Source organism: Salmo salar, chromosome 02 (genome assembly GCF_965601325.2).
Source record: "Salmo salar chromosome 02, fSalSal1, whole genome shotgun sequence".
NCBI classification, from domain to species: Eukaryota; Metazoa; Chordata; class Actinopteri; order Salmoniformes; family Salmonidae; genus Salmo; species Salmo salar.
Genome location: NC_138292.1, coordinates 5461489 through 5479696, shown reverse-complemented (window position 1 = coordinate 5479696; position 18208 = coordinate 5461489). Strand labels below are relative to the sequence as shown.

The following is an 18208-nucleotide window of genomic DNA, read 5'->3' as shown; positions in this document are numbered from 1 at the left end:
ATAACATCTGCTAAATATGTGTATGTGACCAATAACAATTTGATTTGATTGTGATTGATTGTAAATTCACAGCTGTATATTTAGACTCAGAAGAACATATTGGAGTAATGATCTTTCAGGTCAAACTGACATAGCCACATTCAGTTGAATTCCAATTGATATTGAGTTACGTTCTTGTGTCTTGGGAGAAGCATGTGGTCAGAAGTTGTATGGCCTAAGTCAGAGGAGTTGATCTGTAGTACATGACACACAACAGAAAATATGTCCCTGACAAGAAAGGACATGGATGGTCCCCCTTAGAAAAGCTCCAACAATATAGTTAAAGTATATGCCTCATATTGACAAAAGCTTTACTTTCTGCTCAGAATATATCTAATAGCATTAGTCATGTTTCTATTTGGGTTTTACGAAACAGCAACTGGTCTTAATGCAACATGAGGCATTGACTGACCACACCCGCTGTGTAACGCATCACACCTGTTATGACCCCGATTAACATCTACACCCAGAGAAGTGAGTGATATTTTGCATTGAAGATAGATAAAAAGGGTGGGCAAACGTTAATGCAGACCCACAGTACACAAGTAAGCTATTCATCTGGTGCTGACTGTGGAAGCTCTGGAAACTCCCCAGTTACAGCCAGAGCTCAGGCTTGGCTTTGTGTTGCTGTCATAACTAACTGTCTAAAACGTGGAAAAACAGATGGACTGCTAAAGCACCCGTAACATTCCATATACTTAAAGAAATTCATAACAATAATAAATCTTGTCTATTTTCACTTCTCTTGGAAGACTTGGTCGGTCACTCAGCTCCATTTAATACTAGAGAGTTGTTTTCCCGCCCACTGTAATCATCAAAGCATGGATTTAGTTAACTAGCTTAACTAGATTGCACGATTTGTTTTTAGTCATCGATGGAATCATCCATGGGCGTGGTGGGCACCGTAAAACAGGATGTTGCTAAAAAAAATAAGTGAAGTGAAGTACTTTACCAAGGAGACCAGCAGTACAGTAGTGTTTGAATCTCAGATCCCAGTCCTTACCCTGGCGGCGTCACCTGCCTGACCCCCCCATCCTTCTCACATAGTTGACAGAACGTGTCACTACACTGCAGCTCCAGCTGTGCGTCTCCTCGGAGATGAATGGAGGAAGGTGAATGTTTCCTTGGCTCTGTTGCTTCTGGCTGGATAGGATTCCCCCCCAGTCACAGGAGGCTTCATCATTCATCATCGCTGATTTCAGGGGTTTTATTACCTCAGTAATTCCTCTCACTGATACTTTACACTTTCTATTTTATTATTATTTTGGGGGATTTATTATAATTTTTGGGGATTCCTGGATATCTGGCATATCCACACCTTGATGTGTGTCTGACGGACCTTCCTCCTCCGTTTAAATGCTCTCATTGAAGCATGGTATCACATTTCCTTCAATTTCCCATAAATGCCTGCCTCCATCCTTCCATGGAATATCTTCCAGTATGAACTAGCAATAGTGATTAAACTCAGACTTCAGACAGTTAATTTGGCAGCTCCTTGATGCAGAAGTAAAAAAAAAAGGGAAATTGGAACAATGTGTGACCACAGAACGGCCCATGGGTTTTAATCCAGAGCCATAGTAAAAAGGCAGAAAAACAATGGGCTGGGCAGCCACCACTTGATGAAGCATCTCTTTCACAATGGCCCAGGACAGCTGCAGGCTGGTGCAGGGTTGGGGTGTGTCTGTGGCTGCAGTGACATGAGCTCTCTCTGAACAAACCCATTCCTACGCTGGAGGAAGCCCTCTACAGCCTAACGGCTTCAGGCAGCTGGAGTTCTTGAAAGCAGGCGTCCTTTGGTTCAGAGGCAGCGGCCCCGGCCACACCAACACCAAGGCACATGCCTGGGTTTGGAAATGGGTGGTCCATTATGGGTGAAGATCATGAAAGCCCCGATGGCAATTCAGATGTCCTGTTGACTTGGTGAACTACACATATCTGAAGAGATGGAGTGGAAGGGGGGTTTCTTTTTGTGGATGGATTCCTACCAATGTTCTGTGTTTAAATCATTAAACCACACTGGTGGATGTGAAGGATAGGCAGTGATGTCCTCCTTACCATCCTCATCCTAGACCACTGTAGCAGCAGAGAGAACAGCCCTCATCCTAGACCACTGTAACAGCAGAGAGAACAGCCCTTGTCCTAGACCACTGTAGCAGCAGAGAGAATAGCCCTCATCCTAGACCACTGTAGCAGCAGAGAGGACAGCCCTCATCCTAGACCACTGTAGCAGCAGAGAGAACAGCCCTCATCCTAGACCACTGTAGCAGCGGAGAGAACAGCCCTCATCCTAGACCACTGTAGCAGCAGAGAGAACAGCCCTCATCCTAGACCACTGTAGCAGCAGAGAGGACAGCCCTCATCCTAGACCACTGTAGCAGCGGAGAGAACAGCCCTCATCCTAGACCACTGTAGCAGCAGAGAGAACAGCCCTCATCCTAGACCACTGTAGCAGCAGAGAGAACAGCCCTCATCCTAGACCACTGTAGCAGCAGAGAGAACAGCCCTCATCCTAGACCACTGTAGCAGCAGAGAGAACAGCCCTCATCCTAGACCACTGTAGCAGCAGAGAGAACAGCCCTCATCCTAGACCACTGTAGCAGCAGAGAGAACAGCCCTCATCCTAGACCACTGTAGCAGCGGAGAGAACAGCCCTCATCCTAGACCACTGTAGCAGCAGAGAGAACAGCCCTCATCCTAGACCACTGTAGCAGCAGAGAGAACAGCCCTCATCCTAGACCACTGTAGCAGCAGAGAGAACAGCCCTCATCCTAGACCACTGTAGCAGCAGAGAGAATAGCCCTCATCCTAGACCACTGTAGCAGCAGAGAGAACAGCCCTCATCCTAGACCACTGTAGCAGCAGAGAGAATAGCCCTCATCCTAGACCACTGTAGCAGCAGAGAGAACAGCCCTCATCCTATACCACTGTAGCAGCAGAGAGAACAGCCCTCATCCTAGACCACTGTAGCAGCAGAGAGAACAGCCCTCATCCTAGACCACTGTAGCAGCAGAGAGAACAGCCCTCATCCTAGACCACTGTAACAGCAGAGAGAATAGCCCTCATCCTAGACCACTGTAGCAGCAGAGAGAACAGCCCTCATCCTAGACCACTGTAGCAGCAGAGAGAACAGCCCTCATCCTAGACCACTGTAGCAGCAGAGAGAATAACCCTCATCCTAGACCACTGTAGCAGCAGAGAGAATAGCCATCATCCTAGACCACTGTAACAGCAGAGAGAATAGCCCTCATCCTAGACCACTGTAGCAGCAGAGAGAACAGCCCTCATCCTAGACCACTGTAGCAGCAGAGAGAACAGCCCTAAGACCTCAAAGGAACTAACGAATGATCCCAAACTCAGTTCATCCATTCACAAAATACAGCATGGTACAACCTTATAGAGAGGGACAGATTTGAAATGATGATGACTTAAACAGAGGTCAGTGCGCTTGGAAAGAAAATACCCTCTGGAGGATCATGGTCAGTCAGGACATTAAAGTCACGTTTTGGTAAGGACACTGGCTGAATGCATGGCATTAACTTTTGGAGACTGATGAGTTGTTTAGCAGAAACCAAATTGATATCAGGAAGTACTGTATAATTGTAAAGGACACTGAGATGAATATAGCCTGGACTAAGATCTGTTTAAGAGGAAAGGTCATGAAAAGAACAGGGAGGAGTCCTTCGTTACCACAGAGTTCTTTTCTTCTCCTTTGAAGAGATGAGAGGGACCAAAACGTACGCCATAGCGTTGCAAAGTTCAACAGGTCTGAGTTAGGATCAATATGGCAGGAATAACCTTGGCCTTATCTTGGTGACCTGATCACCATAGAGGAAGAACATTGTACATTATATATGTGTCTTCTCAAGTATTCAGTCTAACTAAGAGACCTTTTGAACCTGCCTTGTATCTCCTATGGCCGTACCCATATTATAAGCAGTTGGTAGGCCCACATCCATTCCTCGCGGACCACAGTTCTCAACAAATGGTAAAAAGACTGATGAAGCGGCATTCCCTCTAAACCTTTGGGAGTCTTTGAAACTCGGTAGGTTTAGAGAACCTTTCGAGTTCCATTCATGCTCTGGTTAGCCACGGCCAACCACACACTGAGCTCTGATGTTGCCTTCAAGGGCCAGATGTTGATCTCTCCGCTAGTCTTTGTAGTGTGGCAGGTTCCAATAACTGGGGGACTCTGTAAGGAACAACCAAAGAAATCGTTGATTTACTCCACTGCTATTTGGGCCTTGTTTTCATGATACAGTAAGGATATCCTGCCTCGATTCCTTTTCCCTGATAGCGGACCTTTTTTACTTCAGTTAGTTTTGTGAGTCTGAGTCATGTTTGTGGAAATACTTTTACTGTACAGTTCAAGACCGCTGAATCACACCCTTATAAAAGTAGAACTGTACCACACTGTACAGTAGCATTCACATGCCTACACCTCCAGGTTTCCAGATAAATATTAGCCCAGTACGTAACTCACCTTCTGCCTGCCGCAGCCCAGCCTACGATGCCCTCAGCCTTTTAGACAAACCAGGAGAACTTTTGACTCATCACACCGCACGATTCACTCAAGATCTACTGTACGACGCAACGCTCTGACAAGTGTGAATTTAAGACTTGCTGTGGTTTCTGGGTTCTCCTAGGGGTTTCTGCCAGCCCGCATTTACATGGAATAGCAGCAGTGGTGGTGTCATTGAGCTGCCTTCGACAGGGCAGACTGGAGCGCTGAAGCATGGGAGCGTAGAAGAGACAGATTTCAGAACCTATCCAAACCGACCTCCACCCCACTCCCCCGATGGGCCTACTGTACCACGGCACACCTCCATCCATCTGGCAAAGTCCCACCGACATCACGCCCTGCCTCAAACCCAGACTTTCACGACACATCTTGGCTGCCTCCGCCGACTCTACCAAGCCTTACACTGACCGACTGTGTTTCCAGTAGTTACATGATATTATGTTCTCTAATGCCCTCCATGTGGAAATAAATTGTTTCTGAACTGGAAGGAATTGCAACACTTTAGTTCAGTTCTTGATTTTCCACATCACCTGGGTTACTGGTTTTAGTCTCCTATAAACTGACTTCACACACGCAAGTCATTTGGTCATGCAAGGGTTTATGTACTTATATCCTGCGGTGTAACTGCACAATTAAAATGTTATTCGTTTTCAGAGGCTGATTCTTGCTACAGAGATGGTACCGCTGGATAGTTTGACAGACTGGTAGGATTAGTGGCTTAAAACCAGGAATGTTTGGATTGTCTTCCTTTTTTCGATTTGACTGAATGGAATAACTGTCAAATATCGCATGAATGAAGAAGATTTCATTTCAACAGTTTTACATATTGATTACATTTCAAACTGAAACAATAAAGCATATTCCGTAAAAAAATCCCACCAATCCAAGGCCATAGTTGTAGAACCAGACTGTAGTAAGTAACACCTGTTTAGTTGGCCCAGGTTCCGAGCTTCTGATAATTTCCTCTCTGTGAATCCCAAGAGAACTGTGGTCAATCCCAAATGGCATTTACATAGTGCATAACTTTTGATCAGAGTCAATAGGGTTTTGGTCAAAAGTAGTGCACTATATATATGAAACAGGGTGCAATTTAGAACACTGCCTTACTCTTACACCAAAACATTCCCCCCCTGATTTCCAGGAAACTCTCGTACTGGTTTCCATATAACCTCACTTGATGAAGAGGTCATTCATGCTAGTCTGCAGTGTCTGGGATGCCCAGGTTATCCCCCTATAGACGAGTCATCGTCATCGGAGCCCTTTTCAAACGGCGGGCAGAACACTTGGCTTCCCTGAAGTCATTCATGTGGTCATCTCGTGCTTCCAAGAAAGAAGAACTGGTCCATAATGCCGCCGCAGAGTGACCGTCAACGTACCACCACTGTGGTTTCAGGGCATGCGTCCCAAATGACCCCCTATTCCCTATATAGTGCACTACTTTTGACCAGAGCCCTATGAGCCCTGATCAGAAGTAGTGCACTATATAGGGAATAGGGTGGGTCATTTGGGACGCAGGCAGGGAGATCTCTCTGAACACTCCTCTGGAGGGAGCAGCTTAAGGAAATTCTCTTGACAACCCCTTAAACAAATATGGTTAAAAAACCAAGGAGCACATTGACTGATATTTCTTTCTTTCCCCTTCGGAACGAGATCTCTTTCTGAATGAGAGACTTATTTCCATTCTGCACCTATCAATTTCTACTGAAGGATTAAACAGTTTCTTCTGTTCTCTTTCCAGTCACCAAACCTCGGCAGATAAATATAGTTTTCAACGCCCTTTTACTGGCAATGAATTCATTTTATTTAGCTCTCCTTGTTTGGCATTTTACAGTAGTCAAAGCATCTGTCTGTCTGTCTGTCTGACCCGGAGTATGGAATAATCTGCATTCTGTGTATCCTATGGTTCATTGCAGTAAATTTTGCCCGGGCCTGAGAGTCATCAGAAAAACAAACATGGATAATTGAAAGAAAAGACCTTAAGAAGATTTATAGCTAATTACATTTCCTCTGGGGTGGCATCATGTCTATTTACGATGACTGGCCTGCAAAATGTATGAATAATGATCTATCTGCACCTGAATGTTTAGGGTGTATAAAGGTACAACATACGAGGGTTTAGGGTGTATAAAGGTACAATATACGACGGTTTAGGGTGTATAAAGGTACAATATACGTGGTTAGTACACACTGAATAGACAAAAAACTCACCGGTTTCGAGCAATACTGTATAGCCATTTCTGCTAATACTGTATAGCCATTTCTGCTAATACTGTATAGCCATTTCTGCTAATACTGTATAGCCATGTCTGCTAATACTGTATAGCCATTTCTGCTAATACTGTATAGCCATGTCTGCTAATACTGTATAGCCATGTCTGCTAATACTGTATAGCCATGTCTGCTAATACTGTATAGCCATTTCTGCTAATACTGTATAGCCATGTCTGCTAATACTGTATAGCCATTTCTGCTAATACTGTATAGCCATGTCTGCTAATACTGTATAGCCATTCATTGTAGAAAGTCAAGTACTTTTCCAGGAAGGTTTTATTTGAGTGAGTCATGACTGAGGACCATTCCCGGCTTGTTTGCTGCTGTGAATTCTTTGACATTATTACACCTCTTTTCCCATGAAAAGCTTGTCTTTATGATGGGTCTGTCTGACTATTGTAATAAGGCTGGGTGGTGTAATGATAGGAAACTGTCTGACCATTGTAATAAGGCTGGGTGGTGTAATGATAGGAAACTGTCTGACTATTGTAATAAGGCTGGGTGGTGTAATGATAGGAAACTGTTTGACTATTGTAATAAGGCTGGGTGGTGTAATGATAGGAAACTGTCTGACCATTGTAATAAGGCTGGGTGGTGTAATGATAGGAAACTGTCTGACCATTGTAATAAGGCTGGGTGGTGTAAGGATAGGAAACTGTCTGACCATTGTAATAAGGCTGGGTGGTGTAATGATAGGAAACTGTCTCACTATTGTAATAAGGCTGGGTGGTGTAATGATAGGAAACTGTCTGACCATTGTAATAAGGCTGGGTGGTGTAAGGATAGGAAACTGTCTGACCATTGTAATAAGAAGTCTGGCTGGAGTGATGATAGGAAATCTGAAACATGAATACTAAAAATCCTTTTGCCATGGAACAAAAATGGTGCAGAAAGGAAGGTCAATCAAAACTTAGTGAAAATAACAGTGAATGTGTCTACACTGAGACAAACAGTCTAATTTACTGTGGGAGAATATCATTAGCTATGTAGGTACGGTTACCCAGCCCCCTCATCCCACACAGCCCTCAGTAATGTCTCTCCTAGCTGTATCTAAAGCTGTTCATTGCACTGTGTTGACCTCATTCTCAAGGATCCTGAAACATAGACTAGGGTTGTGTCCCAAATGGCACCCTATTCCGTGTACAGTATAGTCCACTGCTGTTGACCAGAGCCCTATGGCACTACATGGAGAATGGGATGCTATTTGGGATGCACGCCTTGTCTTCAGGGACCCTTTGCTAGTCTTAGGAAAGCCCTTGGGGTATAAGTGACCCCCTGTTGACGTTGCTGGAAAACCCAGTCATTTATTAGACATCTACTCATAGACTGTTTGTCATGTTCTCCAAGGTAACCAGATAACTGTGGAGGTGTACTGTATGGAACATGCTTACACAGATAGTGTTGGGAAAAAACTAAATCAGGAAGACCCACATGTGGAAATGGAATACACCATTAGGCTTGATTTAGAGGTAGATAATGTTCTGTCTGTAAATGTTGGACCTCACTTTTATCGTATGAAGGGTAGTACACTGCCTCCAGCTTCACTAAAATATCAGATTATCACCTTTATCGTATGAAGGTGTCACGTCCTGACCAGTAAAGGGGTTATTTGTTATTGTAGTTTGGTCAGGACGTGGCAGGGCGGTGTTTGTTTAGAGTGTTTCGGGGTTTGTGGTTTATGTTCTATGTTAGTATATTTCTATGGTCTAGTCTAGTCTTTCTATTTCTATGTTTAGGGTTGTTGATTGGCCTTCAATTGGAGGCAGCTGTTCCTCGTTGCCTCTGATTGAAGGTCCTATGTATAGGGGTGTTTTGTTATGGGGATTTGTGGGTAGTTGTCTCCTGTTTAGTGTCTGAGCACCTGATAGGATTGTTAGTGTCGTTCGTTTGTTTTGTATACGTGATTTGTTTGTTTTTCCTTCTTCACATTAAAAAGAAGATGAGTTTACACGTTCCCGCTGCGTTTTGGTCAGATCCTTACGACACCCGTTACAGAACTACCCACCACCAACGGACCAAGCAGCGGAGGAAGGAGCAGCAGGTGGACTACAAGGAGTTTTGGACTTGGGAGCAAATATTAGCGGGAGAAGGACCATGGAGGAAGACTGGAGAGGTCCGGGAACGCTATACAGGAACACAGGGATTGGAGCACCGGGGTGAAGGATGGACATGGGAGGACAAACAAAGGAAGCTAGAGGAGACCAGGAGGCAGCGTCAAGAGAATTTTGGGAAGGAGCTCACGGGAAGGTCGGCGGAGCCGAGGGTGGAACCAGAGCCAGTCGGAGTGAAGTTGGAGGTGAGCGAAGGGAGCGAAGCATAGACAGTGAAGGAATTAATGGGGAAATTGGAGGAGAGAGCAATGAAAGAGCTGCTGTGTTGGTGCATGAGGCACGACATTCTCCCTACGGAACGTGTCCTCGAATTGTTGTCACCTGAGTTAGCTCTCCATACTTGTCCTGAGGTGCATGCTAGCCGTCTGGTGAAGACAGTACCAGCACCACGCAGCAGGCCTCCAGTGCGTCAGCCCAGTCCAGTATGTCCTGTTCCTACCCCTTGCACTAGCCCTGTGGTGCGTGTTGCTAGTGTGGTACCTCTGGTACCAGCCCCACGCAGCAGGCCTCCAGTGCTTCAGCCCAGTCCAGTATGTCCTGTTCCTTTCCCTCGCACTAGCCCTGTGGCGCGTGTTGCTAGTGTGGTACCTCTGGTACCAGCCCCATGCAGCAGGTCTCCAGTGCGTCAGCCCAGTCCAGTACATCCTGTTCCTGCTCCTCGCACTAGCCCTGGGGTGCGTGTCCCTAGTCTGGCGCCTCTAAAGCCAGCCCCACGCATCAGGCCTTCAGTGCGCAGTCCCCGTCCAGAGCTTCCGATGACAGTGCCTAGTCCAGAGTGTCCGGCAACAGTGCCTAGTCCAGAGTGTCCGGCAACAGTGCCCCGTCCAGAGTGTCCGGCAACAGTGCCCCGTCCAGAGTGTCCGGCAACAGTGCCCCGTCCAGAGTGTCCGGCAACAGTGCCCCGTCCAGAGTGTCCGGCAACTGTGCCCCGTCCAGAGTGTCCGGCAACAGTGCCCCGTCCAGAGTGTCCGGCAACAGTGCCCCGTCTAGAGTGTCCGGCAACAGTGCCCCGTCTAGAGTGTCCGGCAACAGTGCCCCGTCTAGAGTGTCCGGCAACAGTGCCCCGTCTAGAGTGTCCGGCAACAGTGCCCCGTCCAGAGTGTCCGGCGATAGGTTACAGTCCGCAACCGACAGAGACGGCCCACAGTCCGGAACCGAGAGAGACGGCCCATAGTCTGGAACCGAGAGCGACGCGCCTCGGCCCGAGGTGTCCAGCGACGCGCCTTTGCCCGAGGTGTCCAGCGAAGCGCTTCGCCCCGAGGTCTTCAGCGTCGCGCCTAGGTCCGAGGTCTCCAGCGACGCGCCTTAACCCTGAGTCTTCAGCGGGGGAGGACAGGTTAGGTTGGGGACTAAGACCGGGGCCTGAGCCACCTCCATTGTTGGAGGATTAGGGAGGGGGGGTGTAGCACGGGAGCCGTCGGTGACGGTAGCCACCCTCCTTTCCTTCCCTTTAGTTGGGGATTTATTTTTGTTTATTTTTTGGGGGGTTTTTGGATTAGGTTTTGTTTTGTTGTTTTAGGTGCATCCGGGGTCTGCACCTTTGGGGGGGGGTACTGTCACGTCCTGACCAGTAAAGGGGTTATTTGTTATTGTAGTTTGGTCAGGATGTGGCAGGGGGGTGTTTGTTTAGAGTGTTTTGGGGTTTTTGGTTTATGTTCTATGTTAGTATATTTCTATGGTCTAGTCTTTCTATTTCTATGTTTAGGGTTGTTGATTGGCCTTCAATTGGAGGCAGCTGTTCCTCGTTGCCTCTGATTGAAGGTCCTATGTATAGGGGTGTTTTGTTATGGGGGTTTGTGGGTAGTTGTCTCCTGTTTAGTGTCTGAGCACCTGATAGGACTGTTAGTGTCGTTCGTTTGTTTTGTATACGTGATTTGTTTGTTTTTCCTTCTTCACATTAAAAAGAAGAAGAGTTTACACGTTCCCGCTGCGTTTTGGTCTGATCCTTACGACACCCGTTACAGAAGGGTAGTACACTGCCTCCACTATCACTAAAATATCAGATTATCCCGGCTCAAAGATCCCAATTTATTTTAGTGACTCAGCGTTTCTTAGTGAGAAACCAAAATACTGGACACCTCCAAATGTGTGGCATCCTGGAGACTGAGGCAACGAGCTCCATTTCCGATGACTACATTTAGCTTTCAAAGTAATTATTTCATTAGTGAGGGCCTGCAGTGCCCAGGGGTGAAACCTTCCAGTACCCGTACAGTACGTTGCTTTTTATTTTAGTCCGACTCCACAGGAGATTGTGGCCCCAGTGAAGGAACTGCTCAACCAGACTCTAGTTTTGGATTGCAAACATTATGCACAAAACATACATTCATTTTGCTTCCCATCAAACCAATTAAACCAACAAACAACATGCAGTGGCCTTCGTTTGTTTACTTTCCTCAAACATCACTTTTACTCCTGGAGAGAAGCTCACTTACTTCCATTTCAAATTGGTTTGAAATACATATTGGCGAATTCCCGGCAAGAATTGTCTGTTAAACGGCTCATTCAGTCCTGTGTTAGACATATAATCCATGGTGTGGTGCAGATCACTGTGTTTATCATGGCTGATGACTCAGCTCAGGAGGACAATTTCTTATGCAAAACAATAAACTGATTGTCTCTACGGCAACTCATTCAGTCAGCCAGTATAGCATAGTCTTACTTAACCACAAGCTGGACCCTTGAAGCAGACCCGTTACTTCCTCTGACAAACTGATTTTATAGAACTAACACTGCCTATTAGATATGAAGCAGGGTGTGAGCTGGTTTTGATACGGCTGGAGGACATAGCAGGGTGTTAGCTGGTTTTGATATGGCTGGAGGACATAGCAGGATGTTAGCTGGTTTTGATATGGCTGGAGGACATAGCAGGGTGTTAGCTGGTTTTGATATGGCTGGAGGACATAGCAGGATGTTAGCTGGTTTTGATATGACTGGAGGACATAGCAGGATGTTAGCTGGTTTTGATATGGCTGGAGGACATAGCAGGATGTTAGCTGGTTTTGATATGGCTGGAGGACATAGCAGGATGTTAGCTGGTTTTGATATGGCTGGAGGACATAGCAGGATGTGAGCTGGTTTTGATATGGCTGGAGGACATAGCAGGATGTTAGCTGGTTTTGATATGGCTGGAGGACATAGCAGGATGTTAGCTGGTTTTGATATGGCTGGAGGACATAGCAGGATGTTAGCTGGTTTTGATATGACTGGAGGACATAGCAGGATGTTAGCTGGTTTTGATATGGCTGGAGGACATAGCAGGATGTTAGCTGGTTTTGATATGGCTGGAGGACATAGCAGGATGTTAGCTGGTTTTGATATGGCTGGAGGACATAGCAGGATGTTAGCTGGTTTTGATATGGCTGGAGGACATAGCAGGATGTTAGCTGGTTTTGATATGGCTGGAGGACATAGCAGGGTGTTAGCTGGTTTTGATATGGCTGGAGGACATAGCAGGGTGTTAGCTGGTTTTGATATGGCTGTAGGACATAGCAGGATGTTAGCTGGTTTTGATATGGCTGGAGGACATAGCAGGATGTTAGCTGGTTTTGATATGGCTGGAGGACATAGCAGGGTGTTAGCTGGTGTTGATATGGCTGGAGGACATAGCAGGATGTTAGCTGGTTTTGATATGGCTGGAGGACATAGCAGGATGTTAGCTGGTTTTGATATGGCTGGAGGACATAGCAGGGTGTTAGCTGGTTTTGATATGGCTGTATAAAGAATAATAAAGAATTGAAAGCATTTGGTGTTCAGAGAGTTAATAAAGGACAGTATAGTTATGTCTAGGAATCTCAGGGTTGTTCCATTGGCTCACGGATAACTATGGTCTCTATAGTTCATGCTGGCCTCTCCTGGCCTGGTTCCACCTGGACATGTTCTGGTTACTTCATTAACTCTCTTGGGCCATACTTTTGGTATTAATCATGCTTATAAATCACATTTCAACTCATTCCCAAACATTTATCCCATTTGAAATGTAATCATTGACAACGTCATTGACAACCAAACAAACAGTTGAACTAGCAAACAACCCAACAGCAGATAAAAGGTACTTCCGTTCCTCCTCAATGCGTGCATCACTGCTAAGTCTACGGTTTCCCCTCAGTTATTTCAAAAACACCACAGCAAGAGAAAAGGCAACCACCACATCAGCTGCCTACTTTTCAGATGGAGTTCCAGTGTTATTTCTTCCCAAGATGTCATGTGACTCACTGCTTTAACTGGCACAGGCGCTTGACGTCTGGAAGCCTCGTCAGAAGACATGCCCCATATTGGTCCCTCATTTCAATTGCCTTTGTGACGTTACGCATCCGAGTGGCGAAGCGGTCTAAGGCACAGTATCTCAGTGCAAGAGGCATCACTACAGTCCCTGGTTTGTATCCAAGCTGTATCACATTCGGCTGTGATTGGGAGTCCCAAAGGGTGGTGCACAATTGGCCCAGCGTTGTTCAGGTTTGGCCGAGTTAGGCCGTCATTGTAAATAAGAATTTGTTCTTAACTGACTTGCTTAGTTAAATAAAGGTTAAATAAAAAATGTAAAAGTTACGTCCCAAATTGCACCCAAATTGCATTCCCTATATAGTACACTAGTTTTGATGAGGGCTCATGATCAAAAGTAGGGGACTATATAGGGAATATGGTGCCATTTGGGACGCAGGCATAAAGTGTTGTCCAGTTGATTTATGTTGGAGAGGCATGGAAACAGAGAGATGAAAAACATAACGAAATCAGAACTCTGAGGAAGACCGCAAGGCTCCGGCGAAGGAGAACACGAGAAGGTCACAGAGCTCACAGGGATCCTCTACGCTGTGTCCAGCCGGCCCGAGGTCTGGTCTAGTCACCCCGCCGCAGGCCAGGGATTGGTTGGTAATACCTCCAGTCCTCCACCAAACCTACTGTAGCCCTGGGTCTGGCCAATATCATCCCCGCCTGAGTCGGCCACGTATGCAACTGACTGGCCAGAGAGACTTCAACTTGACCTATCTGGCATAGGACTGTCAGACTCTCCATCCACTCACTGTCTGAAAACGGATTTCTCTCTCATGTACGCAGAAGAAAAGATGAACACATTTACAAATAGACCTTTGTGTAATATGTCATTATGATCTTTGTGTAATATGTCATTATGATCTTTGTGTAATATGTCATTATGATCTTTGTGTAGTATGTCATTATGATCTTTGTGTAATATGTCATTATGATCTTTGTGTAATATGTCATTATGATCTTTGTGTAGTATGTCATTATGATCTTTGTGTAATATGTCATTATGATCTTTGTGTAATATGGTATTATGATCTTTGTGTAATATGGTATTATGATGTTTGTGTAATATGTCATTATGATCTTTGTGTAATATGTCATTATGATCTTTGTGTAATATGTCATTATGATCTTTGTGTAATATGTCATTATGATCTTTGTGTAATATGGTATTATGATCTTTGTGTAATATGGTATTATGATATTTGTGTAATATGGTATTATGATCTTTGTGTAATATGTCATTATGATCTTTGTGTAATATGTCATTATGATCTTTGTGTAATATGGTATTATGATCTTTGTGTAATATGTCATTATGATCTTTGTGTAATATGTCATTATGATCTTTGTGTAATATGTCATTATGATCTTTGTGTAATATGGTATTATGATGTTTGTGTAATATGGTATTATGATCTTTGTGTAATATGTCATTATGATCTTTGTGTAATGTGTCATTATGATCTTTGTGTAATATGTCATTATGATCTTTGTGTAATATGGTATTATGATGTTTGTGTAATATGTCATTATGATCTTTGTGTAATATGGTATTATGATCTTTGTGTAATATGTCATTATGATCTTTGTGTAATATGTCATTATGATCTTTGTGTAATATGTCATTATGATCTTTGTGTAATATGTCATTATGATCTTTGTGTAATATGGTATTATGATCTTTGTGTAATATGGAATTATGATCTTTGAAGGTTGTGTAAGTAGTTTGATCTTTGTGCATTTCTATTATTAGACTGTGGGATAAATTATATTTATCCAGTGTTTTCGAGTTTGATTTAATACGTATCGTACTGCACAGTGAGGGATGCTGCTTATAGTGTTCAGGTTGTACCAGGCTCTCTCTCTCATAACAGACTGTTGTTCAGGTTGTACCAGGCTCTCTCTCTCTCTCATAACAGACTGTTGTTCAGGTTGTACCAGGCCCTCTCTCTCATAACAGACTGTTGTTCAGGTTGTACCAGGCTCTCTCTCTCTCATAACAGACTGTTGTTCAGGTTGTACCAGGCTCTCTCTCTCTCATAACAGACTGTTGTTCAGGTTGTACCAGGCTCTCTCTCTCATAACAGACTGTTGTTCAGGTTGTACCTGGCTCTCTCTCTCTCTCATAACAGATTGTTGTTCAGGTTGTACCAGGCTCTCTCTCTCATAACAGACTGTTGTTCAGGTTGTACCAGGCTCTCTCTCTCATAACAGACTGTTGTTCAGGTTGTACCAGGCTCTCTCTCTCATAACAGACTGTTGTTCAGGTTGTACCAGGCTCTCTCTCTCTCTCATAACAGACTGTTGTTCAGGTTGTACCAGGCTCTCTCTCTCATAACAGACTGTTGTTCAGGTTGTACCAGGCTCTCTCTCTCTCTCATAACAGACTGTTGTTCAGGTTGTACCAGGCTCTCTCTCTCTCTCATAACAGACTGTTGTTCAGGTTGTACCAGGCTCTCTCTCTCATAACAGACTGTTGTTCAGGTTGTACCAGGCTCTCTCTCTCTCTCATAACAGACTGTTGTTCAGGTTGTACCTGGCTCTCTCTCTCTCTCATAACAGACTGTTGTTCAGGTTGTACCTGGCTCTCTCTCTCTCTCATAACAGATTGTTGTTCAGGTTGTACCAGGCTCTCTCTCTCTCTCATAACAGACTGTTGTTCAGGTTGTACCAGGCTCTCTCTCTCATAACAGACTGTTGTTCAGGTTGTACCAGGCTCTCTCTCTCTCATAACAGACTGTTGTTCAGGTTGTACCAGGCTCTCTCTCTCATAACAGACTGTTGTTCAGGTTGTACCAGGCTCTCTCTCTCTCTCATAACAGACTGTTGTTCAGGTTGTACCAGGCTCTCTCTCTCATAACAGACTGTTGTTCAGGTTGTACCAGGCTCTCTCTCTCTCTCATAACAGACTGTTGTTCAGGTTGTACCAGGCTCTCTCTCTCTCTCATAACAGATTGTTGTTCAGGTTGTACCAGGCTCTCTCTCTCATAACAGACTGTTGTTCAGGTTGTACCAGGCTCTCTCTCTCTCTCATAACAGACTGTTGTTCAGGTTGTACCAGGCTCTCTCTCTCTCTCATAACAGACTGTTGTTCAGGTTGTACCAGGCCTCTCTCTCTCTCATAACAGACTGTTGTTCAGGTTGTACCAGGCTCTCTCTCTCTCATAACAGACTGTTGTTCAGGTTGTACCAGGCTCTCTCTCTCTCATAACAGACTGTTGTTCAGGTTGTACCAGGCTCTCTCTCTCTCATAACAGACTGTTGTTCAGGTTGTACCAGGCTCTCTCTCTCTCTCATAACAGACTGTTGTTCAGGTTGTACCAGGCTCTCTCTCTCTCTCATAACAGACTGTTGTTCAGGTTGTACCAGGCTCTCTCTCTCATAACAGACTGTTGTTCAGGTTGTACCAGGCTCTCTCTCTCTCATAACAGACTGTTGTTCAGGTTGTACCAGGCTCTCTCTCTCTCTCATAACAGACTGTTGTTCAGGTTGTACCAGGCTCTCTCTCTCATAACAGACTGTTGTTCAGGTTGTACCAGGCTCTCTCTCTCATAACAGACTGTTGTTCAGGTTGTACCAGGCTCTCTCTCTCTCTCATAACAGACTGTTGTTCAGGTTGTACCAGGCTCTCTCTCTCTCTCATAACAGACTGTTGTTCAGGTTGTACCAGGCTCTCTCTCTCTCATAACAGACTGTTGTTCAGGTTGTACCAGGCTCTCTCTCTCATAACAGACTGTTGTTCAGGTTGTACCAGGCTCTCTCTCTCTCTCATAACAGACTGTTGTTCAGGTTGTACCAGGCTCTCTCTCTCTCATAACAGACTGTTGTTCAGGTTGTACCAGGCTCTCTCTCTCATAACAGACTGTTGTTCAGGTTGTACCAGGCTCTCTCTCTCATAACAGACTGTTGTTCAGGTTGTACCAGGCTCTCTCTCTCTCTCATAACAGACTGTTGTTCAGGTTGTACCAGGCTCTCTCTCTCTCTCATAACAGACTGTTGTTCAGGTTGTACCAGGCTCTCTCTCTCTCTCATAACAGATTGTTGTTCAGGTTGTACCAGGCTCTCTCTCTCTCTCATAACAGATTGTTGTTCAGGTTGTACCAGGCTCTCTCTCTCTCTCATAACAGACTGTTGTTCAGGTTGTACCAGGCTCTCTCTCTCTCTCATAACAGACTGTTGTTCAGGTTGTACCAGGCTCTCTCTCTCTCTCATAACAGACTGTTGTTCAGGTTGTACCAGGCTCTCTCTCTCATAACAGACTGTTGTTCAGGTTGTACCAGGCTCTCTCTCTCATAACAGACTGTTGTTCAGGTTGTACCAGGCTCTCTCTCTCATAACAGACTGTTGTTCAGGTTGTACCAGGCTCTCTCTCTCATAACAGACTGTTGTTCAGGTTGTACCAGGCTCTCTCTCTCATAACAGATTGTTGTTCAGGTTGTACCAGGCTCTCTCTCTCTCTCATAACAGACTGTTGTTCAGGTTGTACCAGGCTCTCTCTCTCTCATAACAGACTGTTGTTCAGGTTGTACCAGGCTCTCTCTCTCTCATAACAGACTGTTGTTCAGGTTGTACCAGGCTCTCTCTCTCATAACAGATTGTTGTTCAGGTTGTACCAGGCTCTCTCTCTCTCATAACAGACTGTTGTTCAGGTTGTACCAGGCTCTCTCTCTCTCTCTCATAACAGACTGTTGTTCAGGTTGTACCAGGCTCTCTCTTCTCTCTCATAACAGACTGTTGTTCAGGTTGTACCAGGCCCTCTCTCTCTCATAACAGACTGTTGTTCAGGTTGTACCAGGCTCTCTCTCTCTCTCATAACAGACTGTTGTTCAGGTTGTACCAGGCTCTCTCTCTCTCATAACAGACTGTTGTTCAGGTTGTACCAGGCTCTCTCTCTCTCTCATAACAGACTGTTGTTCAGGTTGTACCAGGCTCTCTCTCTCTCTCTCATAAAAGACTGTTGTTCAGGTTGTACCAGGCTCTCTCTCTCATAACAGACTGTTGT

At 45.1% G+C, this 18208-nt stretch overlaps 1 protein-coding gene across 1 annotated transcript in view; it reads left to right on the top strand.

The window, feature by feature from the left end:
* Nucleotides 1-913: 913 nt before the first annotated feature.
* Nucleotides 914-18208, top strand: part of LOC106606133 (tumor necrosis factor receptor superfamily member 11B) — a 64167-nt gene continuing 46872 nt past the window's right edge. Inside the window, exon 1 of the mRNA XM_082968536.1 lies at nucleotides 914-943. Within this exon, the coding sequence (XP_082824662.1) occupies nucleotides 914-943 (30 nt within the window). The remainder of the gene's footprint in view (nucleotides 944-18208) is intronic.